At 37.8% G+C, this 26,491-nt stretch overlaps 3 protein-coding genes and 1 long non-coding RNA gene across 18 annotated transcripts in view; 2 read left to right on the forward strand and 2 right to left on the reverse strand.

Annotated features, from left to right (window-relative positions):
* LOC5504423 (von Willebrand factor D and EGF domain-containing protein) overlaps nt 1–26,491 on the forward strand; it is a 135,990-nt gene that overhangs the window by 89,927 nt on the left and 19,572 nt on the right. Inside the window, exons 12-15 of one of the 5 annotated variants that reach the window (XR_007306499.1) lie at nt 20,111–20,230; nt 20,793–22,862; nt 23,457–23,651; nt 24,010–25,588. The exons of 3 other annotated variants lie outside the window; for them this stretch is intronic. The gene's annotated coding sequence lies outside the window, so the exon portion shown is untranslated. Of the gene's footprint in view, nt 1–20,110; nt 20,231–20,792; nt 23,652–24,009; nt 25,589–26,491 lie in introns of those variants that run through there. One more of the 5 variants, XR_007306498.1, reaches the window with a different exon arrangement.
* On the reverse strand, nt 1,627–24,608 carry LOC5501839 (von Willebrand factor D and EGF domain-containing protein). 8 transcript variants are annotated; one of them, XM_048721675.1, is made up of 10 exons: nt 24,116–24,608; nt 23,619–23,663; nt 17,790–18,031; nt 15,244–15,336; nt 12,927–13,232; nt 5,246–5,615; nt 3,076–4,640; nt 2,896–2,998; nt 2,747–2,798; nt 1,627–1,868 (listed from the first exon to the last, which is right to left on the reverse strand). In XM_048721675.1, the coding sequence occupies exons 1-6, from the start codon at nt 24,606–24,608 to the stop codon at nt 5,592–5,594; spliced, it is 1,203 nt and encodes a 400-aa protein (XP_048577632.1). In that variant the 3' UTR covers nt 1,627–1,868; nt 2,747–2,798; nt 2,896–2,998; nt 3,076–4,640; nt 5,246–5,591. The 8 variants fall into 8 exon arrangements, with proteins under 8 accessions (XP_048577632.1, XP_048577635.1, XP_048577630.1 ...); XM_048721678.1 differs by lacking the exon at nt 2,747–2,798; XM_048721673.1 differs by having other exon boundaries at nt 2,896–4,640.
* LOC116609251 (protein MNN4) lies at nt 6,583–9,356 on the forward strand. Of its 4 annotated transcripts, XM_048721679.1 has the most exons (4): nt 6,583–7,365; nt 7,611–7,902; nt 7,976–8,041; nt 8,603–9,356. In XM_048721679.1, the coding sequence occupies exons 2-4, from the start codon at nt 7,778–7,780 to the stop codon at nt 8,721–8,723; spliced, it is 312 nt and encodes a 103-aa protein (XP_048577636.1). In that variant the 5' UTR covers nt 6,583–7,365; nt 7,611–7,777; the 3' UTR covers nt 8,724–9,356. The 4 variants fall into 4 exon arrangements, 2 of the variants coding, with proteins under 2 accessions (XP_048577636.1, XP_032226032.1); XM_032370141.2 differs by having other exon boundaries at nt 6,585–7,902; XR_007306500.1 differs by having other exon boundaries at nt 6,583–8,502; nt 8,603–8,676.
* LOC125559817 lies at nt 8,698–10,000 on the reverse strand. The gene is made up of 2 exons (XR_007306502.1): nt 9,806–10,000; nt 8,698–9,299 (listed from the first exon to the last, which is right to left on the reverse strand). It is a non-coding gene; the product is annotated as an uncharacterized LOC125559817 (long non-coding RNA).

The following is a 26,491-nucleotide window of genomic DNA, read 5'->3' on the forward strand; positions in this document are numbered from 1 at the left end:
GAATCTGTGCAACTAGCATTTCGTGATCAGAACGCGGATATGTCGATTCCCGTTAGCCGTAGGTGGTCGTTTCGCTAACTCTAAAGCCCGGTACAAATATCTCCAGCAGCCGCAAGCATTGAAAATTGATCTGCTCATAACAAAGGCTTTTTAAAAGGAGAAATGAAATTGCGAGAAATAGAGTTACATACATACATACACACATACTTTATATTTGGTCCTTATACAGATATAAACAGATTGTGTACATGGGATGAGTTCCAAATAAAATTAAGATAGTTTGACATGCGATGAAGGACTACAACGTTAATGTGCTTCGTAACGCAGTGATTTTGGCAATAAATTTTGCTATTATTTTTTTAAAGTTTTGTAAGTGGATTAATGATGGGAGGAAGAGGTCATTTCCTGACATTCGATGAACATTTTTGTTAGCATTTGAATGTTTATGAAGAGTTCGACTCTTTCATCACAAAATTTGGGGCATCTTGTCAGTCTCACCGGTAGCGCAAATAGGGCATATCCTCTCATTTGCTCTTTTGTAAGGTTTTCGATAACGCGCAGCTTCGATTTCGAGCTTATGATTGCTAATTCGCAGTTTTGTCAGCGCGATTCTGTGGTTTATATTGGTGACCTGGCTGATATATGTTTCAAATTCGTATGTTGTTTTGAATATTCTATAGGTTCTAAGTTTGTTTGGGGGGGGGCTCCGAAATTTTTTAACCACCAAAATGTCCGAAAGGAAAATAAAGAAAACGTCCTTGAAAGGGGGGCCCCTGAATTTTTTAGGAGTTGTACTTTTCAGCTTTTATATTTTACTGTTATGATCTAGTTTGTAGCACAAATACACATTAAATATAAAGTCAAATTACCAATATGTATTTAATACGTTCGTCTTTATAAACCATTATGTAGATACTGTTTTCACAGTATATAACAATTGGATTTACCGACGCATTCTATTATCAGTTAAGTGGAGGACCCCATAGAAAAAAACTCCTAAACAATGCTGCAGCATGCAAATCCATAAAACGATATACATACAATATTATATACGTTGGACATTATTCCTTTTTATACAGAAATATTCTTAACGAAAACAAAGATATACAAAGGGGTGGAGCATTTGACTTTTGAAGGCCTTTTGAAAAGAATCCTGCAATTGATTGAGGAAACAAATCCCTATCGAAACCGAAAGTAGTGAAGAAGAGATGTCTGAAGACTATGAAATAATGATGAACTTGACTGAATCATCAACTCGGATAAGGGCAACTTCGTAGTGTCCATTTTCCAGATTTAAAGACGTTTTTTTTTTTTGAGGTCGTAAGGGGGGGGGGGGGGGCTCTGAAAGTGGGGGTCACCAAACAAAATGTACACAATGAAGGCGGGGCTTTGAAATTTCAAGGTGTCTTGAATAAAAATACCCCCCTCAGTGTATTTAATGAACACTCTCTTAGTATCGACATTCAGAGCCTCTAGACCTAATTTTAGCACTATGTTGCCATTCTGATATTGATTAAAGGTGTGAGTTAAGAGCCAACTCTGTAGCGGTCAAGCCCAAAACTTCCCCTTGTATCAATGCTCTCTATTCAATAATAACATGTTTCGGATAAGAACTAGACAGCTTGATGTGGATGTCCTTTTTTATTTAAAATCTTTTATAGATTTGACATCCTAAGCTAAAAAAATCAAACTAAAACAATATATCTATAAATGAAAACTAGTGCTAAGAAAACTGGGGTTTTCTTAGTGAAAAAAATACTATGCTTTCTATATAAATCATGTTAGACGCCCTTTTTTTTTTTTTGCATACCGCCTTTTTCGTCGGCGCAACCTCTTGCCAGCTCCATATGTCCTCTGTCCATCTCCATCTAAAAAGAATACGAATAAAGAATAAATTCATATAAACTGTTCATTGACGCATAAATCTTAGTAAGGCCAATTTCCACTTAACGCTTTTAGTGCCATTGGTAATTCCGATCTAACTCTTATTATTAGTATGTATCTAATGTCATTTCCAATTTTCTGTAAGCCAATCAGCGTTCAGTAATACTGCACTGAATTTACCTTTTTTCTGCACTGAAAATTGCAATGCTTTTATCCAATCAGAATCGAGTAATTTGCCATGTATATTATAATATTGATAAAATTTTCGACGAAATTCAAACACTGTTGCTTACGTTCAATTTTTTTCACATGATTTTTGCTTGAGTGTCCGTATGAATCACAGATTGTGCTTCAATGTGTTATCCATTTTTTACCTTCTTCGATTAACGTATCTTCGTCCCCTTTTTCATTTATTCCATCTCCATGGAGATAACATAATCATCGTAGCGGGCCTTACACGGAGTGTAGGAATACCAAAAAGATTTTAATTTTCTCCTAATGTACTCAAGCACCCGACCATACATCCTATAATGTGATGCTAAAATTAAAAGAAAATTTTCAAGCTGCATCACCGGCTTATACAACACGATTTTACGGTTGATCGCCATTAAATGAGAAATAACTAAACTGGTGAATGGAAATTTCCGTTGCTTATATAACAAATTTCCACTAGTTTTCCGTGACATGTACTCTTATACACCACGATATTCGTCATCTCATGATCAAAATGTTGTGGAGTCACGAGGCGCGTAGTGTGTGTGTTGCTTTCTACAACACAAACTACGAAAATAGTATTTCCGCTTCAGTGAATCTGCAAGGATTTCGTGTGATGACGAATCCCGTGGTTTTTCCTCCGATTTACCATAGCTAGTGGAGCTAGTGTTGTAGATCTTTAACCAAGTGTTGTAGATTTGCTATAACCAACAACCAAGTGAAAAAGAAAAAAAAATTAAACACTCGATTCACCTTTTATGTTTTGAAGAAAAAAAAAAGTTTTATCATGTCACATACCTCGCTATCCTCATCTTCTTTGTCGCTTTTCTCGTCGTCTACGTCGTTTTCCTCCTTTTCCCTGTTAACCTCTCCATCATCGTCCCCGTTATAGTCTTTCCATCTGTCATAATTTACATGTGATGAGACATTGATTTAACACAGCCCATTTTGCCCCCCAAAAAAATCTTAATCACTTACGCAAAAGGAGCTACTTTCACAGCATCTCTGACTGCTTCAATCGTCTTCTCATATGAATTCTCGATATTCATAGCCATTCATAGAATATCAAATTAGACTCCCAACACTAATCTGACCCGCCCCAGAGCCATGACCAATGGACTCGCGACAATGAAACTTTTTAGTAAATGTTAAATTTATATTCTTATTCTTACTATTGTCATTGCTATTATCATTATAAATATGATCATTGCTATTATCATTATAAATATGATCATTGCTATTATCATTATAAGTATGATCATTGCTATTGTCATTATAAATATGATCATTGCTATTATCATTATAAATATGATCATTGCTATTATCATTATAAATATGATCATTGCTATTATCATTATAAATATGATCATTGCTATTATCATTATAAATATGATCATTGCTATTATCATTATAAGTATGATCATTGCTATTATCATTATAAGTATGATCATTGCTATTGTCATTATAAATATGATCATTGCTATTATCATTATAAATATGATCATTGCTATTATCATTATAAATATGATCATTGCCATTATCATTATAAATATGATCATTGCTATTATCATTATAAATATGATCATTGCTATTATCATTATAAATATGATCATTGCTATTATCATTATAAATATGATCATTGCTATTATCATTATAAATATGATCATTGCTATTATCATTATAAATATGATCATTGCTATTATCATTATAAATGATATGTGGTTGGGTGGTGGCGGCTGAATGTGGTCGTGGTTGGGTGTGGGCAGCTGAATGTGGTTGTGGTTGGGTGGTGGCGGCTGAATGTGGTTGTGGTTGGGTGTGGGCAGCTGAATGTGGTCGTGGTTGGGTGTGGGTGGCTGAATGTGGTTGTGGTTGAGTGGTGGCGGCTGAATGTGGTTGTGGTTGGATGTGGGCAGCTGAATGTGGTTGTGGTTGGGTTTGGGCAGCTGAATGTGGTTGTGGTTTGGTGTGGACAGCTGAATGTGGTTGTGGTTGGGTGTGGGCAGCTAAATGTGGTCGTGGTTGGGTGTGGGTGGCTGAATGTGGTTGTGGTTGAGTGGTGGCGGCTGAATGTGGTTGTGGTTTGGTGTGGACAGCTGAATGTGGTTGTGGTTTGGTGGTGGCAGCTGAATGTGGTTGTGGTTTGGTGGTGGCGGCTGAATGTGGTTGTGGTTGGGTGGTTGCAGCTGAATGTGGTTGTGGTTGGGTGGTGGCGGCTAAATGTGGTTGTGGTTGGGTGTGGGCAGCTGAATTTGGTTGTGGTTGGGTGTGGGTGGCTTGATGTGGCTGTGGTTTAGGTGCTGTTTGTCGGGGCTGGTTGTATTTGGGTGCTGGTGATGGGACGTGCTTGTTTATGATATTGGGCTGCTGTGTGCGTGTTTTGGTTAAGATTGGGTGCTAGTGGTTGGACGTGCTAGCTATCGGGTTGTGTGTTGCTGTGTGGGTCTTGGTTGTGGGTAGTTGCTGGGAAGTGCCTTGCGATGGGCTGTTGGCGGAGTTTCGTGTTATGGTCGGGCTCTTGTCTCTTGATGCTGTCGGTCCACCTGAGAAAAGGGTGTTTTAGCAAGGCGGATAATTTATAGATTCTAATATCTTATATTCTAATGTCCGTTCGAATTGTAAGCATATTTAGCCTTTTTGGTATAAACACTTCTCTACGCTCTTCGTATACGCGACTATCCGGGAGCCCCCCCACCCCCCCAACTCCAGCAGCTACGCCCCTGCACGTGACCTCGGTTTCCATGGTTACAAAATACATAAACATATGGTTACAAAATACATAAACATCTTTAATTCACAAACCCTATCGACGATAGGTAAATTTTGTGTGGTTTCCCGGAACAATTCCTTGTACAAAGCCTTGTCTTAGATATTGCCCAAGCGCAAATGAATAAGTTAAAAACGATCTGATAAGATGCTAGAAAATTACTCCCATCTCGAAGTAGACTAATCAGCAACTGAGTACTGATTACAATGAATTATAACTGGACGTTTCATTCGGTAATAAGATAACTAGGACATTAAAATCAAACGAACTTTAAATTTGAAATTGTAAACATAGGACTTAAACTAAGTATTCGACAAAAACAGGCTATTGGACCTAACAAGGCTAAACTGTATCATAAAGTGCACGTGTTTTCCAACCTACTTGGAGTTTTTCAAGTGTAAGTTGAGATGAGTCTTCTTGAACGCGTCATATATTTCTTGGCCTGCAGGGAGGCCATTACGTCCATCGAATGCAACCTGGTGACCGCCGTTGCCGCGGACCCCACACTTCAGAAACTCAAGCCTGTAATCACAATAATCAAACACAGGATTGTGTATTCAAAAGCTGGCGAGATTTTGGTCAAATTGATACAAAACAAGGGCACGTCAAAACGCAAATGGTCAACTCTCGTTAACACAGATACCGTAACAAACCATGCCTTTTCGGTTTCTCGTCGGGTTTTTTTCTGTGTAGAAGGTGGCGGTGGTCCGTAAGGCGATAGTTGATTTCATGAAACCATAGATAGGTAAACCTGTAAAATTGATAAGAACAGTTTGTTAAGAAGTTGGTAGAGCAACAAAGAATTGTAAAAAAAAAAAAAGGAATACGCTATGTTCACAAAGCGACTAAGGTGTGCTACTAGTTTTCAATTGCGGTCAAATCTTTTAACTTTTGTGTATGGCTATTACGGCGCTATTCTATCCTTTGCTAGGGAACGAATAGCTAAAACATAGTATCGAATTATATGAGGTAGTCCTGATGCGTTCTAAAATGCAGAATTAAATTGTGCTTATAGTAACAACCTCATATATTATTGCTATTTATCATTAGTGTAATTCCCTAATAAATCATCATTGAGCATTATATACACTAAAATTTAAGAACATATTCAGCCTTAAAATGCCACAAAAAATAAAAAGGGCCCAGCCTTAACTGAAAATTAGACGTTCTTATAAAAATGTGTGTATCTTGAAACTGCGGCCTTTGACTATTGCGGATATCAGTACTGTGATTGTTTGCCCTCATAGGCGGTTATATACCCAGGGACTTGACGAAAGTATGAGCAGCTTTAGATCCTGCATGGATTCTAAAGTGAGGTCCAAAGCGATTCCAAGCCCTGCAGTTCTTCAATGCCGATGAAGTTTAACTGAATATGGATCTTCAGGCTGAATCGGAATAATCCCTCCCTATTTATTCATTCATTCATTCATTCATTCATTCATTCATTCATTCATTCATTCATTCATTCATTCATTCATTTATTTATTTATTTATTTATTTATTTATTTATTTATTTATTTATTTATTTATTTATTTATTTATTTATTTATTTATTTATTTATTTATTTATTTATTTATTTATTTATTTATTTATTTATTTATTTATATATTTATTTATTCATTTATTAATTAATTAATTAATTAATTTATTTATTTATTTATTTATTTATTCATTTATTTATTTATTTATTTATTTATTTGTTTATTTATTTATTTATTTATTTATTTATATTTATTTATTTATTTATTTATATTTATTTATATTTATTTTTATTTATTTTTATATTTATTATATTTATTTATTATATATTTTTTTTCCACCCGCCCACCTCAGCTTTGTCATTTCCGCTATCACTGGGCTCGCCAGGCTCCCCCATAACTTATCTGAGCACAATGGGACCAGTGAGAATGTATTACTGTCCCGTCATAAAATATTTGACTGCAGAAAGCAAGATAAATGATTGGCCACGTTGGTATGATTGATCACGCGCTATTCCAAGACGAGAAATTCATTTGAATTCTCGACGGTCGCGCAACAACGAATTCGGTTCTCAAACTAGATGAAGGCAGGCTGATGATTGAGATATTGAGCCATATACCACGGTTGACTGACAAAGCCACGGCTGTTTCATATGCTCGTTTGGTGGACATTAGGTTCTAGGTCCCTCCGCGCGCTCACATACGCGGTATGCTAGCATGAAAGCGAGGCGCTTGTTTTGAAGACACCATGGTCAACCAGAGAAAAAAGCTCTTGTAAACAGCTGAATTCTCAGCTGAATTTCCTCCTTCATTTCTAAAACCACATCGAACAATGTGTGAAGCACATTCACAAGGCAACATGTATGAACTGTATTTGCACTGTTTGGTGAGATTCGAGAAGAAATATGGGTAAAACCGCTCGGCAAATTTTTACATTTCGAAGATGGCATCAGCAGAAGTTGGATTTTTCGTGAACTTCACGGCGGGATATGACAGGGACTCACACTTATTCCTTCAATTCGGTAAGTCAAGTTTGTTGTATTTGACTATTTAGCTTACCAATATGATGTTTCTACAGGTGTACCATTTTTTTAAAAGTAAATTTGTCTTACCTAGGAATCCCGACATTTAGCCTAATTGATAATCGAAGGAAGCGAACTCCGCTTCGACATTCCACAGCATTTGTTTTATTGTTTCAAGGGTTTCTTTTCAAGCGGATAAATTTTGGTATGCTTCTTTTATGAAACTCTAACAACTGTTTCCACAGTGTCATCACCTGGAATTATTTACTTACTTTTGACAAGCGTGAAATATCTGTGTAAGTTATTTTCCATTTTTTGGCCAATATTTTTTTGGTTATCTATTTTCCCGCCTTTTTACGACACGCGCGTGGTACATCCGGCAATTTTTATTTCGTCGTGATACTAAAGGAAAATGGAGGACGAAACCCAATTATATGAGAGGGTTGATGAGGAGGAGGAGAAGAGGAAGTTGAGGGAGAGGAGGGAGAAGACGCTAAGGCTAAACGCACATATTTGGCGGGCAGAGGCAGAAAGAAAGTTTGATTTTGTTTGCATTCATTGTTTATTTTTGCACCTGAACTCAACCTTGTTTTGTTTTTGTATATTTTAGGAGAAGGATGACAGCAGAATTTAAGAAGAAAAAAAAGATGGAGAATGGAATTTCGTATGTGGATTTGTAAGTATTTTTGCTTAATTTTTTTTGCTTATTGAAACAATGAATACAAATTGGAATTAAGTTATACTTATAATAATAATAATTTAATATTATTCAAACAAAGCTCTAAAACTATGTGTTATAAAGTTCTAAAGCGCTAAATAAAATGAAACAGAAAACAAAAACTTACCTATAGAAATGAATTATGACTAAACTTTCTTATGGATGAAATTTTCAAAGTATCTTAAGCTTAAGCTTATGTTTTTTTTTTAAATATTGATTTTGACTATATATGTCGACTAGAGAAATGTATGTGCATGCATGCTAGTATTGCCATGGGAAGATATAATATTTTGTTAATTTCTATTATTATATTCTACCAATAACTGTCAAAGTTGTTCACTGTATTATATTTTGACATGTAAATCATTTTTGTATTAATTCCCCTCAACCAGTGTATGCTGTTTTCCAAAGACCTACTTGTAAGTTATTATTTAACTTTTGGTTTTCTGTTGTAATATCATTTCCTAATAAATATAGTTTAATTAAACTGCCTGATTCTGATTATGTGCCTTTTTTCAGGACTGAAGAGGAGGAGAGCGCAGAGAAGGAGAAAGCTCTGAGGAGGAAACAGGAATTAGAAGAAAGACTAAAAAGGGAGAAAGAGAAGAAAATGATGAAGAAGAGAAAGTTTTCACTTTAATTTATGTTTCAATGTTTACAATTTGTATTCTTTACAATATGTACATTATTTATTTATTATTTACGTTAATTATTGTGTGACTACAGAAAAAGGCTTATTTACATTAGCAATGTTTTACTTACATTTGTACAAGTATTAATATATTGTTTTTTACTTACATTTGTACAATAGTATTAATATATTGTTATGTCATATTGTGTAAACAATATTCAAAACGATTAAATTCAAATATATAATGGTTTACTCAGGAAAGAAGGTACTGGAGAGTTTTAAGAAAATCTTGATTTCTAGTTGTGACATTGTTGCATGTCCCTATTCTTCTATGCATTTGCGTTGTTTTCGGACTGGGACATATGATCTGTTTTCTGGATGGCATCGTCTGTGGTGCTCCTCCATTACCCATTTAACACGATTGCTCCTATTTCTCACACCAGCGTAATCAGCACTCAGCTTGTTGAACTGGTGGTGCACAGACTCAATCCCTTGCTCACCCAGTAACCCAAATCCTGTGTTGTACATCTTGACCCAGGTAATAACATGGTCCTCGAGGATGTGCATTTTAGGAATGATTGAGGACTGTGGAAAGGTGGCGCGATAAAAACTCATGAAATATTTGATGTCTTGGTCTAAAAACAAAATATATTAAAGAGCATAAAAATAATGACTGTGATGTATGAAATTAATTACAAATAATACTTAGGCTGTGTCCACACTTGGTGCACAGGCACCAGTGCCCGAGCACTAGACAATGACAGAGAAAAATGCAGGGCACCAGCACAAAGCCTGAATTTTGGCTCAGGCACTGGGGGGTTCAAATTGAGCACCAAGTGTGAGCAAAGCCTTATTGCAGTTTTGATAAGACCCATGGAAAAGGCTAGAAAGGGGTCTTTACAGTGTTATCCATATTAAACTGCTACTTTTCTGACAACAAACTGATATGCTATACTTTCGTACATTATTTAATAACCTCCATTTAATAGCCACCCTCTATTATTAAGTAGTCTCTTTTTTATGCCCTGAGTGTTTTGTTACTGTATATTTAAGAACTATCTATGATGTTTGTGATATAACCTAATCTCTACCTTTTCAACTCTCTTAATTTGTTCCAGGGTATCCCTATGTCTGCTTTCATGGCCAGCCCTTGCCCTTCAGGTACTTCAATCTTCAGCCCAGCTTCTTGTGCTATGGTTTCTCTCTCCTCTTGGCCCATCCTTTGCATCTCAGCCTTTTTCTGCCTTAAGATGTCATCACGTTCACCACCACATTCTAGTTGTACACCCAATTCAAGTTGATTTGGACATTGGCATTGAAAAATGGAAACTACAGAATGCAAGGCACACACCACCACCACCATGAGGGGCTTGGAGTACTCCACGCACCCCCGCATCCTCCCCCCCCCCCCCTCTGGATGAGAAAAGAACAGCGTTTAGCCCCCTTCCCCCCTCTAGAAATTCCTTGGCATTTGACCGCCAACGTCTGGATTTCCCATGGGGTAGGGGGTATGGACAATTTCTGGAACTACACAATAATATACTCACCGTGCCACCTGTAAACAAGAGAACTGGCAGAGATTGGGATACACTCAACTTCCTCTTCATTAACTGAGTACATATCCGCTCCTCGACCTGTGAGAGTGGGGTGTCTTTGCCCGCATTGAGGATTTCGCGTACAGTTGTTGTCACAGGCTGCGCTATGTACGTAGTGTAGATTGCCTCGTGTGCGGCAAGGGTATCCAGACGATGTGGTTCCTTACATGATCTACATAAAACTTGGCATGAGGCTAGGGTGTTGCCTAAAACTCGCGGAATCTTATGCAGCACGCCGGGGGAAATGCTGGCTTTGCAAACGGGGCATCCAGATTTGTTGTATGTTTGATCTAGCCATTCGCAGATGCAAAGCACACAGAAGTAATGGTCGCATGGAGTTGCTATAGGCTGCGTCAGAACCTCTTTACATATAGCACAGAAAACAAAGTCGGGAGGACACACAAAGCGTCCAGTTTCTGGCATTTCGTTAATAAGAACATCGGGAATCATTTCCTTTGGTATTGACTGAATAGTCATGGCTGTGTTGCTCTGCTCGTTTTGGGATTTACCCTTTGGTCTTCCTCTTCCTACACCTTTTTTGGGGGGCCGTCCGCCTTGCCTTTTGGCTGCAAAAATTTCGCATATTTTGCATTGTAAAGAATGCGGGCCCCAAGTAAAAAGCTTTCTAACATTGCGTTTGTCAAGGTGGGAATAGCAAGTACGGCATACTTGTTCAGGATGGATCAGTTGGCTGTCTTTTTCGATGTTGATGCCATAGATTTGATAAATTTTTGATTTTACAAATTCATCGTTGGTTTTCCAGAACCGATTGCTACTACTTCTTCCACTTTATTTTCCGCAAATCCTGCAGCTTTTGGTTAGGAACGCTGCATGCATCGCATCGGGACTCTCCATGTTAACTGCAACAACGTAATTGCAACATAAGGCGCGCGAAAACACGAAAAAACCCGCGAAAAGAAATTACTTGGATCTCATTTAAAAAAATGGTACAGCAAATATTTTAATGAATCTGACACAAGGAATAACTAAAGTAACCAAAAATGTCTTACCTCTATTCAAAATAAGTTGCGATGTGGGAAACTTTTCACGGTCTTTGAGCTAGTTTTCGCTGTACGAAATACTATGCTCCTTCGCCGGCTTTTGAACGTCAATGCCGTTCACTCTCTGTTTTTCGGACTATGACTAATGGTATTTGCATTTTTTAAAACATTTGGATGTTAGTAACACATTCTGATATTTGTTTTGGTTAATTTTGATTGTGGGAGGTGTCCTCTAGCCATCTTTTTCAATGTTTACGATTTTAAAATCGCCGCCATTTTGGTTGCGATGGACTCAAATTCACCTAGCAACCGGTTTTTGCCGCGCGAGAGACTAGAACCTAATGTCCACTGCGAAACAGCCGTGAAGCTTTCATACTTTGAAGAGTTTAAAGCACAATTCTGTCCTATGTCAAGTTATTGAAAATGTCAATAGGGTGATTTAGATCCACGACGCCGGCAAGGGGACGCCGCCTCGCGCACGTTCTATTGCACGCGCACGCTGATTTTTGCCGGCGTCCCGTCCTGAAGAGGACGTGAAAAAGCATGAAATGCCGTCCTGAACAGGACGCGACGCCGGCAAGAAAAGCGTGCGCGCGCAATCAAACGTGCGCGAGGCGGCTTCTTCTTGCCGGCGTCGTGGATCTAAATCACCCTAATGGCTGAAAATGGCGACAATCCAAAAAAAAGGAAAAAAAGCTCTAAGGAAATGAATGACCTAAACTTTTTAAAAGAAGCTCTCATATAAAAGGGAAAACCACCTCCCTTTTCGTAAATTCCATTTTTACCATTCATTGGCACAGCCAGGGTAATCTTCTGTTACACAGCTTACATTTTGTAGAAACTCGATTAAAAAGCAGTTAAACAAAACATACGTTTTGCTGAACGCACTGGGAAACAAGATCGCGGACACTTGTTGGGATCAGCCTTTTGGACTTAAGCAATTAATAAGCTTAGGTCTGATTCATACGTCGCGCTCCTGCCGTGCCGAATCTAATTGTCTATTTGTATAACAGGCTTACCAACTAATTTCTCAGTCAGTCTAGCTAGAATACTTTCAGGATTGCACCTCGCGTTACGCGAAACCCCTCAACTGCCCAAACATTAGAAATATCGCTTATTCTGAATAAATACACATCACAAATTAATGAAATTTATTTGTGAACTTTATTCTAGGATAAAAGCCAATTATAGCACAATAACAGGAGGTGATCAATCGTGAAAATATTCGAGCTAGACTGACTGAGAGGTTGGTAAGCCTGAGTTTATATCGACACAAATACTTTAACATTGCTAGGAAAAGCGTGGGCTTTTTTCTAAAACCTTGAAATCGTGTTCTATTCATTTTAAGATTTCAAGGAAAATCTAGAAATTTTCCTTTTCCGTAATGGGGTCAATCGAACGCTTCCTAAACACAGACATAACAAAAATATTGTATAAAATCGTTTGGAATGTTTAAAAAAAATATGGTTATAGAAACAAAATGGTTTTTTCCTGAAATATAATCAAATACTACATAAACATATGATGATCTTTATCAGAATTTACCGGGCAGCTACCAATCCTGAAATTTGATTGGTTAGCTTTTAGTCGAAGCAGAAAGCTGCTCTTTTACTTACCCGAACCGAGGGAAGAATATGTCCTGCCCAGAAAGGCTCAGTTTGCGCAACATAAAAGTGAACATCCACGCTGATCCCTTGGCCGTTTGTGATCATATCATCACAAGTTGGTTGTATGTCGATGGTGTAATCCTTTTTTTCTTTTATATAAAGTTGACATTGGGTCACTGCAACCGAAACTCCATTTTTTTCCTCTTTAGGAAGCAACACTTGGAGTAATAAGTCCTTGTCAATAGGTATAGTGGGTTGTAATGTAACCTGATGGAGCGGATCACACTGTTGTGTTTTAATATGCTCTGGTTTAACCTGAGAAGAAAACAAATGGTGTTCATAGTGCATTAGGCTCTTCAGTGATTTGTGTTCACACAGGTAATATGTAGGTGCTAAAAGCCGAGGACGGAGGCAGTTTGCTGTATAACAGCCTGAGGGCTCATTACATGACCTTTACCTAGTAAATAACAATTTAAAGAAAAAAATACCGGTGGAAAAGAGACAAAACTAAAATAAAAATAAAAAGAGTTTCGGGTAATTATTGACCTGCAAGAAAACCCAGGAGAGTTGTGGTTAATTGCACAAATTTGAAAAGCTCATTAGGTGAAGATGAATTGAAAAATTTTTGTAACTCGGAGTTTCAAGTGTGAGCACGCTGCGAGAATGGAGCTCACTGAAAGCGAAGAAGTCCGACTTATTTTTATTACGCCAAATATCTATTTTCAAGAACTGTTATGTCGACGACATGAACAAGCGGAACGAGTGAGTGGACGCCTCAGATAGCCGCACCACAGCCTAACTTTGCTTAGTGAAATAATTTCCAAAATTGAACATAAAATTTTGGCTGAACTTGTTTAATTTCGAGGGTCACGAAAATACAACGTTTGCTTTCATGACAATTTAATCGATGCATTGTTAATATTCAATCGTTCTTGTTATCACATTGTAATGCTATGGCGAAAAAGTGGTGTTTTTTTCTCATTTCTACTCAAGGTTTAATATGATGACCCTTCTTTAGTATTAACGGTTAATATCTAGTTTTTTTAACCTACTCCTCCTCATTAGCATTCTAGTTATTAACCTCATTCATATTTAATGAGTTCATATTAAACTCCTCTTTTTCCCTTGATACAGCAAGCCTTCCCCGTTCTTTAAGTTTGTAAATTATTCATAGGTATTTTAGTGAAATACCTATAAATACCTTTTCCCTGCTAGCAGAGGCCTCTTTTCTCGGTATTTCGCTGGGCTGGCGTTCGCGAGGAAAAGAGACCTCTGCCATGGGTCGCAAGTTCGTTTGATCAAACCGCCGTCCACGATCGTGGACGGGAGATCCAGAGCGCATGCTCCGTTCATTAATTACTGGCCACTATTTGAGCCCACAATGACTAGCGCATGTGTGAAGCGTATATCCGCTGTGGGATAATAACCCCGCATTCGAAACGGCGTCCTCCGTAGAAATATCACGCGACGAATTATAAAAGAAGCCATTAAATGCCTTGTCTTCATTCAGAATTCTTCGAGTCCAACTGTGCGATATTTACATTGAGGAAACTCGCCTGCCCAGATGTCTTGAAATTTCCGCTGTTTTATGACTTGAAACCGAAAAAAAAACCACCCTATTTGCACAAATACCATCGAAAATTTCATTCTTGCATCAAGAATACGGGCAGTTGCAGTTTATTAAGGGTGTTGTAGTACTTCGAGGATTGCAAGATTTCGAAAACGAGACTTCATTCAAAATAAAGACCGGAAAATGTCGTGCTTCAAACACCGTTTTCGCTCTAACTTGCTGCCTTTTCGTTGTTTCTCAACATTTATTATCTTCCTATTGGTCAAGCGAAATCTGTAAGTTAGACATTAGATATGATATTGATATTTGTGAATATTCAGGTGAAATGAGAAGGAATCCAAGAAAAATACATTTCATAAAACTATCCGATTAGCGAGGGAATGCATTTTTGTGATGATCAAAGCCAGCAAGCTCAAGCATCTGAGCTTTTTTAAAAGTGGGAAAATAAAGAGGGAGATATCACTGTACTTCTTTAATGTTGTTATTATTATATGTTATATTATTATGTTGTTATTATTCAATACGGTGAAAAAAAATATTTCGCGCCAATGATTTGCTGAGACCAGTGAACAAACGAAAATTTACTGAATATGTTTTCAGTGAGTATTTCTCAGTATGTATAAAATGAAAAAAGTAAAAAAAGCAATTAATACAAAGCCGAAACGATAGCAAGTGGGATAGGTTAAAACTAGTATCCTACTGCTACAGAATCGACGGAGAAGCTAACATCTGTTTCACTATAATGTCGGCACCTACCTTTATGCCCACAAAGAACGATTCGCTTTGCCTCCAGATGGACCATTTGTTTTGGGGATGACTGTTATACCTCATGCGCAGTCGGCAGTGCATCTGGAATGTGCATCGGGAATAAATATATAAATAATTTGACAAAATCATACAACGAATTTCGCACATGGAAAATAGGGGAGATAGACAAGGATGCGCTTGACTTATTTCGGGTCAGAGATGACAAAAGCGTCAAGGTTCTTCATCCTACCCAAAATTTTTGGCTCTATTTCCAGCCGTTGTTAAGTCAGTCTAGATTTTAATGCCATATATAGAAGAAAACATATATAGAAAAATAATATATGAGAATAACAATGATCAGATACTATTAACAGCACAGGCCCGCCCGTAACCAGGATTTCATGTCATTGAAATTTGAGCTTTTCGTCCCTGAACTGATACACAGGGCAATGATGATCAAGGAAAAATTATCTTAAAAAGCCAAAATCTGGTTATGTGCACTTCGGCCTCACTTTATTTGTGTTTTGAAAATCAGTCCGTAATACAAGAAACCTATAGCCATTGTAAGAAATTGTGTCTTCTCTCTCTATCTGGAATTGCGCGTTTTCCAGGTTTTTCCGTCATGTCACCCGTTCCGTGTAAAAGACAATTCAAAGCCATTGACAGGGAATGCAAAAAAAGTCTCTATCGGAGGACGAACGAACAGTACGTGCCCCATTGACCGCGTTTGGCAAAAACGACTATTTTTGGCTAGATTTTCTTGATATTATAAGCTGCCAATCACACCTATTCGTTTAAGGGCCTATGGCACTATCTTTTGAGTCCGTTGCTAGGTAAATTTGTTTGTCATATAAAAGCTTGTCAAATATCTTTAAACTTTCAACATAAGTGTTTAAGACATAAGTGACTCAAGTGATGACGTCATCTGACCCCCCCATGCTCACGCGACAGAGAACAGAAGAAAAGGTGTCGGAGAAGCTACTGTTCAAATCTAACATCATCTTTCTTGCAGAAATATTTTACCGTCACTATTTTCTAAAACTTCACGCATCCGATTTGCGAAATTTTGATACCGCGTGAAAATGGCGAGTTTTTGTTCTTCGAAAACCACATATTTGGTAATATTTTTTCCATTTCTTCAAGTTATTACTCTGCGCTAAGTTGTTAGGAATGGTAATATCAATGGTCTGAGTGAGAAAAAAAATCACAATTGTTGTAAAATGTTTAAAATTAACTTGTTTTTTCGCCATTTATTTTTATTTATTTTTCTTCTACAAAATGTCGAAATGTTATTTTAATTTCTTGAGAAAAAAGAAAAAAGAAAGTTAAAACTAGAGTTTCAAAGAAAATAAAACAAAATAAAAAAGACTCGACCGGGGATTGAACCTGGGCGTTTATAAGCCAAAGGTGCTAACCACTGGGCCAAGGAATCAAGTTGGCGATTTTATTCTATTTATCCGAATGTAGCGCTTTTCCCTTTCGTAGCAACGAGTTATACTGAATACAGCATCGATTAAGCACGCCTAAGGATTTTCAAAACAAATGAACAGTAAGCACAGGGAAGATGCACTATTATTGGTGATAATTTGATTTTGGCTGATTTGATACAAAGTTGAGTGGCTTTGGCTTGTAATTCATGCAGTAAGGTCGATGTTTCGCAAATATTCATTGAAATTGGTAAGATGCCACCTTTCGCCTTTACCTGGTCCATGCATGGTTTAAAAGCCACAATCAGAAATCAAAATAGTAAGAAATTTATTGTTGTCTACGGTTGAATATATTAACAATAACAATAACAATTTGCGAATATAGCGAAAGAGGAGCTTGAACTACACATGGATAGAAAGTCTACGTATCCACAAATGCCAGTTTGGACGTTCGAGTGCCTATGACTGCACCAGAAACTAATACTTTAACAGACCCCCAAAAAAGATAAATGACAACTAACAACAACAACAGGTGTCAGTCTATATCAAATGGCGAGGAACTAGCTGGGATATTGAATTATATTGAGTTTTATTTAACTAGATGGGATGTTGAATTATATTGAGTTGATTTGAACTAGATGGGATGTTGAATTATATTGAGTTGATTTGAACTAGATGGGATGTTGAATTATATTGAGTTGAGTTGAACTAGATAGGATATTGAATTATATTGAGTTGAATTGAGCTAGATGGGATGTGGAATTATATTGAGTTGAATTGAACTAACAGAACTATACAGGCCGTGTAAAGCGATTCCTCGAAAATCTTAAAACCATTTCTGCTGTCGAAACATTGACAATTGTCTCAATGCAAGCTCATTTTCTTACTGGAGCGATTTTCCTTAGCCAATTTGGGTAATCGATCCTTTTTTTCTATGATGGTTGTGAGACTTGAGCTCGTGCCTTGTTGGTGCACAGTGCACTTTGCTTTAAAACTAGGCAATCTTTATCTTGATTGGCTCAAATAGTGCGATAAATGGCAGACCAGCGACACAGGCGTGGATCGAGCCATGTGATGATGCCACCCCCCCCCCCCCCCCCGCCCCAGATAGAATCTGTATCAACTTACCATGGTCCCCACTTTTGGGGGCGAGTAGAGTATCCCTTCAGAGTCCTTGTAATCACAGACCTCACCCTCGTTCGGGCAGAATTTGTTATTGCTCACCAAAGAACCATTGTCGTACCATTCAACGTGAAAGGAGACATTTCCCCAAGATGGAAATAAAAAATTGCATTTCATCATTGGTCTGTTATTTTCATATTTGTTTCCATATTCAATGCTTGGAAGTGGAACCATCAAGTTGGGAAAATCTGTAAGGGGAAGATAATGATAGCATATTTTGATATTTACATATCGACTTGATTCTCGACATAACGATCACAGATGCCCAGTCTACTTAGCAGTCGCTCTGTAGTTTACCCATAAGCCTTCCCCACAAGCGGCTGTATTAAAGTGCCCGTAGCATCAAACTCTTAATTTCCAAGTTTATTCTAATATATCAGTAGTTTAGGACTTGAAAACAAACCATACCAAATTCTATTGCCATACGAAGGGTTTTCGTGGGGTTTTTCCGGCTTTTAAAAAATGTAATTAAATCCAATAAGAACTGCTTCCCTGCTTTTGTTAACTCAAAAACTGACAAAAACTAATGTTTAAGAAAATTCTATCGACAATTTTTTTCGTAAGCACATTTTCCCTAAGATTTAAGGGGAAATGCCGTAATTAAAAAACCACACAATTTGACACCTATGTCGGAAATATTTTATCTATAGCTATACAGACAATTATATTGAATAAGTAATGATATGATACTACAAGGCCCTAAAATAATAGAAAATGTGCCCTTCAGGATTCCTGAATCATCGAGGAACGCCTGGCGCTTTCGAAAAGGCCGGTCACTTTTCGCTCGAGAGTGCGATATTTATTCATTATAAGGTCATCTCTTCTTTTTCAATTGAGTTCCGTCTTTTTACGAATTTTCGACGCGATGCTTCGATTACAACAGGTACCAGAAAAATACCTGCAACTGTTTTTTCTTCTTCTCGCGATATGGACATTCTTGCGCATTACCCAAAAGCCTTTGCGTCATAGTCCATCTCATCTGCATAATGTGTCAATTGAGACAAGTTCCAACAGAATATCGAGCAGTTTCCATCAATAGGTGTAAAAAATCTTATAAATCCTGCTGATATGGTTTTGGTATCTTTTTTGAGGTGAACATGTCAGTAGTCATACGTAAAACTATTAGTATTATTTTGGTGCTTATTTTTGGTCCTTCCTTTAGAGAAGTTTTGTTTTTTCCTAAAATAGCTTATCATTGAATGTTATTTTAATTTTATGGAGCATTTTCAATGAAATCTAGAGAATTGTCTTTGTAGTGTTTTTGATATTGATCCTGAAGAATATCTAAGCTTATATACTATAATTTCACGTCTGGATACTTTATAGCCCTCTCATTTAACTTCAAAAATTTGTTTGTTTAAAACAATATGATTAAAGCATGAATAGATATTGTTGTTTACTTTGCACTTAAATGAAATAATATATTTCATCTTAATTATATACAATATGGCTTACTTTGGGTGTTAAAATAAATTTAACCCTAAGTGATAGCACATTGAGGGCAGTGAACCAAAGAAATGTTTAAGAAATAATAATTTTCAAATGGATTCTCAGTTTTCCAGAATTTTATTTCGGTGCTAACTCTGCTGTGGGGATAGTATGTGTAAGATTTTTTAAAACTGTGAAAGATAGGACAATCAGCCCCATCTACTTTTTGTGAAGCACACCTCAAGTCCACACTTTTTCCGCCTTAAAATGATCGGTCTTGCATAAAATACGAGGTGCTCGCAAAGACCAATCAGTGGCCCTAGCAGTTTTTCCCTGTAATGTTTTAGCGGTAAAAAAAAAAACGATATAAAATGGACTAGCGTTATAAACTTTACATCCTGGACCTCGTCAAAATAAAGTTAGTAATTCATAGCGGGGCCAGCGCGGCAAAAGGCCGCGCGCGGAGCTCAATAGGTATTGAAATATGGTATAGCTATGCGACTTTGTTTTTTGGTCATTGCGCAGTTACCCTGTGGTGTCACTCGCAAGCCGCGCATCTCCCAGGCCCCACTCGGCTGGTCACCGTCACACGTGACTAACTTTTGTAACCTAGCCATCTTGCTAACTGACATGCGCTAGACCCAGTTCTTTGGGAAATCGGAACGAGCAACAAGCGAAGGTTTGGCCTGTTTGAAGATTTTTTTTGTAAAACAACAACCGAAAAGAATACGGTAGAATATTAGTAGAACCCAAAAGGGTTCTACTAATATTCATCCACGCCAAGATTTATGTAAGGAGATCCTAAGAAGAAAGGGCCTTAAATCGGCGTCTGTTTTCAGCTAGAAAAATCAGTCACTTGTGTCGACGAGTTCCCTGCAGTCGACAAGATGACAGTTCGCAAGAAAAAGAGAACACAACCACACAAGCGACAAACAGAAAACGACAAAAAACCTGCCAAGGTAAGATTCGACCGGCTAATTGTATTGAGGATATGAAAGTTATTTTTCTTTTATTGTTGTACAATGTCATTTCTTTGATTTAATATATATTTCTTTTTAGAGTTTGCTTTGAGAATGCGTGGTCTAATCAACCAAATTGAGCATAACACATTCTTTTATAATTTTCTTTCTCTCTATACTTTGTCTATGTTGAGATATTTAATAAAGGCTAACAAATACCATCCTATCGTATGTGCTAAAGAAGACCTTTCTTGTCTTTATTATATATCCTGTGTATTTAGTCCTTTTTTAAGATACAGCAACTTTTTTCAACATTATTATAACAACAAAAGTATAAACTTTACCTATACTTTACCTAGTATAAACTGTAACTACAAGAGAATTTTCTCATCGAAAGTAAAAACCAAAAATGCAACCCCTTTAGTCTATATATATATATATTTTTTGAGCTTATATTGTCTGCATCTTGCATCTAATGTGTTTATTTTTATTGGAATAGTTGTGGACAATTAGCAAGATTATAAATGGCATGATGAAAGTATTGTTTTGACTGTTTTATTAGGTAAAACCAACCAAGGACTACCTGTGGGCCATGATTGATGCTAAAGGCTGGAAGGCATGAGAATAGGCAAATGTCTTAAAGATAATAGTAGAGAAGTTCTTACTTTGAAAACAGTTTTCTATCAACCTAAAGATAATGGGGAAGGGAAATGTTAGGAAAGTGCTCAGTCAAGTAATTGCATAACTGTTAAGTTTTCAAAGATATAGTCCCATTTTTTTTCTCCCTCTTTTAACTATTTTTGTATACATTTGATATTTTTCGCTGTACCCCCTCAGTACCCTAAATAATTAAAATAGGTTTGGTATGAAATTATACATGTTCATTTAGCACATTCTGTAATGTATGTTACCATCACGAATGTATTGCAATGCATCTTGGGAATAAAGCAGTTTCGAATTCCAATATGGCGAATCGTACACAACATGTGAAACCACAAAGAAAAAGAACTCATCCTCCCTGAATCCAAGCGAAATAAGCCAGATAAAGACACTGATGAGAAGAAGGAAGGGATTTCGAACTCAAATATGCCTAGAATGGATTGGACAAGTAAAGACTTGCCAAAGCATGGACGTCGTTCAAACGTCACGCACAATTTATGTTTGGTGGTTCTTTGCAGACGAAGTCTGAGAAACAGAAATGCAACTACCCAATGATCTGGGTAGGTGAGAAGGGCAGCGATATACTTCAGACGTGGACTCTGGAAGAAGGAGACGTAAAAAAGCTAAAAACGTATTACGAGAAGTACTAAGCGTATGTGAAGCCCAAGTCCAACAGAATCTTCTCCAGATATAAATTCCATACGATGCAAGACGCAAATGAGCCGTTTGAACAATTCTTGACAGATCTCAAGCTTCTAGTCAAAAATTGCGGCTACACTGAACAAGATGAGCATGTGAGAGACAGAATTGTGATCGGATGCAAGTCGTCGAAGCTGAGACAAAAACTCATCCAAGAGGGATCGGACTTGACACTAGAAAAAGCAATCGACATTGCCATCACAATGGAGCAATCTCAGATACAGCTCAAAACAATGAAAGGGGAAGACCCTAGTGTGTTCAAGATGCAGTCAGGATGAAAGGAACAATCGAAAAAATACAAAGGGCAAAACAAAACACCAGCACAAATATGTGGAAAATGTGGATACAAACATGGCAAGGATAAATGCCCCGCTATAGGAAAGCAACGTATAAGATGCTCCAAAATGAATCACTTTGCAAAGATGTGCAAGTCCAAAGCCACTTCAGTGAAATATGATGACAACACAGACGAGAGCATAGAAGAATAGGATGATGATGAATTGTTGTATATGGGCTGCATTGACATTAACTCTGTTAACTCCATAAACAGTGACTGGAAAGAAGAACTGGAAATAAATGGAAAGAAAGCAGCATTTATTGGACAGTGCAGCCAAATGCCTTATGATACCTACAAGTCACTGGACATGAAGGATGAAATCAAGAGTACACAATCACAGCTCAAGTCTTATTCTGGACATGTGATTGGCATACTTGGATGTGACTGGAAAGAAGAACTGGAAATAAATGGAAAGAAAGCAGCATTTATTGGACAGTGCAGCCAAATGCCTTATGATACCTACAAGTCACTGGACATGAAGGATGAAATCAAGAGTACACAATCACAGCTCAAGTCTTATTCTGGACATGTGATTGGCATACTTGGATGTGATCAACTTACTTGCAAACACAAGGATAAGTCCCTACAAATCAAGTGTTACATTTAAAAGAACAAGGTATTCTCAGTGCTCAGTGGACAGGCATGCAAAGACCTTAAACTCATTAATCGTATCAACCATGTCCATGCATCGAAGGAGCCGACAGCAACAGATGACCCATCAAATACAGGCAGATATTCTACAGGAGTACTCAGATCTATTTCATGGTCTTGGGTGTTTACCAGGAGAACACCAGATCAACATAGACCCAAATGCTACACCTGTAATACACTCCCCCTCGGCGTGTGCCTATCACATTAAATGAACAAGTCAAACAGGGAATGGACAGAATGGAGGCACTTGGAGTGATTGTCAAGCAAGATAAAGCAACACCCTGGGTCAGTAGTATGGTTACGTTAGTAAAGCTGCCATACGCAGATAATATTATCTCATGAAAACAATCGAGGACATAATTTCTGAAATACCTAACGCAAAGGTATTTTCAGTAATTGTTGCGTCTTCGGGGTATTGGCAGATCTAGTTGGACGAAGAGGGCTCGTAACAATGCACGTTTAACAGCCCCTTTGGCCGGTATTAGTACCTTCGGTTCCCCTTCGGTGTGAAGTCAGCGAGCGAAGTATTTCAGCGAAGCATTTGACAAGTTAAATTCACACAACAAACCAGGCAATTTAGAAAATAAGAGCCCAGACCATGTTGATTTTTTTCAACAAGAGTAGCTTCATTATTATTATTTCTCTTTGTTTCTCCATATAGTACCAAAATGGTTTCGAAAGTACCCGTTTGACTCGCAGGCATTAACAGTAGTTCCAACTTAAAATCAAGAGTTCTAGTTTCACATACCAGACGTAGCTAAAATTCGTGGATTCATTAAATACATATCTAAATTTCCCTAAATCCCATCTATGGATAGAGATTGGGACAGCGTTATATATGAACGTTGCTTGTCCTAAATCGATTCTTGGTTTATTCAGATGCGAATCTAGTAAGAGGTTTTAGCAGTCAACATGGCAAATGTGTTAACGGTTTATCCAAACACCGAAGAAGAAGCCATGACTAGGCCAGCCATAGAAATGTAGCTAATCAATATACGTACAATAGCTGTGTATTCCGTCTTGAGCGTGATTGTGCCTTACCTCTGGTACAACTCTCACTTCCATCAGAGCAAGGTATGCCATCACCTTTAACAACAAAATTGTTATTTTTAAGGGTAATATGGGGGAAGGGCTAATTTTTAGGGAGGGGATGGTTGCGATTTTGTGTAGCTCTGATTGGGAAGGTAGCGCGCAAATGTTAATACAGCGTTTATTGGAGGGCCTTATTTTTTAACAGGTACTCTGATCAATTTACAAGCCTCGTAGAAGTCTAGGATTTCAAAACTCTCTGGGGAGAACCACAGACCCTCAGAAGAAGAAGAATATAAATTTGATGCCTCTTCTGCTTACACTATCATAACTTTCGTTTGGTTGGCGCTGAAATGGTTAACCCGAGTGTCACTTCTATTTTTCTCTCGTTTATCCTTTGCAGGCTTATTTGGCTGAAGCTTATCGACTCTAAACATCTGTACAGACGTCTTATCCGCGTCATGGATTTCAAGAAAAAACAAAAACAAATAAGGGCTACTAATGCTTACCTGCACAATAAGCCATATCGCATCCAAAAGGAGGCCTCAGATAATATACAAAGTAGTTAGCCATGGTGGCCATGTCTTCGCACTTCTTTGCACAGATATCTATCGTCCTGAAGCAGCCCCATCGGATGTTGTTGAGATTGATGCACGCAGTAGCGTCCACTGTTTGTCCGACTTGGTGCGGATGGGGAGAGTTCATCCAAATCGGGGCGACTGTTCCACAAGTGTTTGGCTCAGGTTTTGTTGTCGGTATTTTTCCTCCCACTCCGCTTGTAAAGCGGTACCATCCCTCTGTCAGTCTATTGTCACATATAGCAGGCTGCGTATGACTGTAATTATGTGCTGAACTCCTAAACGGCTCTTTTATCGACTTGTGGGTAACACAAGGATCCGTTGGCTCAGGACACGTCAAAGCTTGGCCAACGCATCTTTGAAATGCCCCAAATGCCAAAAAGAAGAAAAGGGCCGCTCGGATTAATGCAGGGCGTCTCACCATTTCTTGAAAGAGACCTAACACGAACAGAAACAGACAGAAAGCAAATGATTCTTGATGATGACAATAATGCCATTGCAGTGTACGGTAACAATTTACCATATATGTACATGTAATGATTGACACGATAACGTGATGCAAGAGCGCATTGTTTGATATGGTTGAAGTCGCGTATTGAATGAGAGAATGGATGAGATCGAGATTATAGCTGCATAAAAAACACCAAAAAAATGGTCGCAAGCAGAAACATAGTTGCAGGCAGAAGCGCGTGAAAGACACAGGTTCCCTTTCCTGTTGACCTAGACTCTTACAAATAGTAAATCAAATTACATTCGGTTTTACGGTGCAGATATGCATTCGATTAAAGGTTTCTATATGAATCATACTAAGCTCCTCCCTTCCTGTGTGGCAAAAAACGGCCCTACGGCCGTATACTTTAAAGTGAGCTACGGTTCACGTTCACACTAAAAAAATGTCGAAAAATATAATCTAGGGTACTAAACATAAATAAAGTGGATTTGATTGACACGCATGATTTATTAGGTGCGAAAGTGTTGGAAATTAGGGAGTTAATATGGGACCTTATGACCTTTAGAGGCGCATTACAGCCAAACTAAAATGCACTAAAAAGCAACAAGCTTTTAAAATGTTGGTACCCTAGAATTCGCCCGATTTTCGTATAATTTGGTAGCCTTACTTCAAGAGGTTCTCATTTTGTATTTTTTTTAAATATTATTTTTTTAATTAAGTTATTCTCGCCATTACGACGCAAATAGCTAAAATTTGAAACTCGGAAACTTTGAACTAAAATAGCTTTTCGATGGAAAACGATATGGATGGAACGAGAACCACTTTTGAATATTGACATGTGCTGATGGAAATAAGAGGTATTGCGTGAACATGGGCGCGCAGTTAAGGTAAGAACATTTTCGCCGAAGACAACTACGTTAGGGACAACAGTTTGTCCTTCCCTCACTAAGAAATAAAAAAAAAAATCCCTTATAGAAAAAGCCACGTAGTGAGGTGTCGGCAGAGAAAATTCTAGGTGCTAGAACGCTATCATATAAAAGACATAAAATCAGCAAACACCTTTGTCCAAGCTGTTTTCACCACAGGCGGACAGGTAAAAAAAAATAGTCACGTGATCTATGGCGTGACGTCAACACAAGCAAGAAAATATTACGAAAATGTTGAGGCCGTCGACTTTCATCATCTCGCCAAAATGATGAACTTAAGGTGAAGTTTAAGGCGAGGAGTTAAATCTATGCTAAGAGCAAACGATCCACGCCTTGAGTATTGACTGAGGATTCGCAAGTACAAAATCTGATCACTCTAAGCCTTTTTTCTATAATAGAACGTCTTTTTTTTATAAATGATTTCACATATTTCACAATGCAGGCATTTACCCGGTGTTTTTATAGCCGCCATCTTGGATTCTGAGCAACATTTTTGCAAAGACACATTTTTCTAGAAATTGCAAATTCTCCTAAATCATAGATCACTCGAATGGTTTATCTAACCGTATTATTGGCTAATAATGTCAAAATAGGAATCCTTCAGGCTCTTCTCCGCTATTATTGCGCTTTTCGCTGTTGACTCGATTAACGAGGTGTCGCACTTTTAAAAAGACAGCGTAAGACGAGATTGCTTTCAGCATTAAAAATCAGAAATGAATCACAATAACGACTCTAAACATGATAGCTGAACTTAACCCTACTTCACGCTGAATCTCAATAAAAGCTCAATGCTAAAACACGGGAGACTCAGCATCTAAGAAAACGCCGCGATACTGTTAACGCCATGAAATGCCTCTTGTTAGTCCTCGCTAATGTTTACCGAGGTATGCTAAATCTACAAGGTAATTGGTGCCCGTTAAACCTTGAAAA

This window comes from Nematostella vectensis, chromosome 14, assembly GCF_932526225.1.
Source record: "Nematostella vectensis chromosome 14, jaNemVect1.1, whole genome shotgun sequence".
NCBI classification, from domain to species: Eukaryota; Metazoa; Cnidaria; class Anthozoa; order Actiniaria; family Edwardsiidae; genus Nematostella; species Nematostella vectensis.

Bases quoted from the DNA above. Each gene is read 5' to 3' on its own strand.
- LOC116609251 (XM_048721679.1), top strand. From the start codon at position 7,778: ATGGAGGACGAAACCCAATTATATGAGAGGGTTGATGAGGAGGAGGAG. The intron at 7,903-7,975 runs GTTTGATTTTGT...TGTATATTTTAG, and splicing joins CGGGCAGAGGCAGAAAGAAA to GAGAAGGATGACAGCAGAAT. The intron at 8,042-8,602 runs GTAAGTATTTTT...GCCTTTTTTCAG, and splicing joins GGAATTTCGTATGTGGATTT to GACTGAAGAGGAGGAGAGCG.
- LOC5501839 (XM_048721671.1), bottom strand. From the start codon at position 24,608: ATGGTGAGACGCCCTGCATTAATCCGAGCGGCCCTTTTCTTCTTTTTG. The intron at 23,664-24,115 runs GTAAGCATTAGT...TTGTTGTTAAAG, and splicing joins CGATATGGCTTATTGTGCAG to GTGATGGCATACCTTGCTCT. The intron at 15,337-17,789 runs GTAAGTTGATAC...TGCACATTCCAG, and splicing joins CCCCAAAAGTGGGGACCATG to ATGCACTGCCGACTGCGCAT.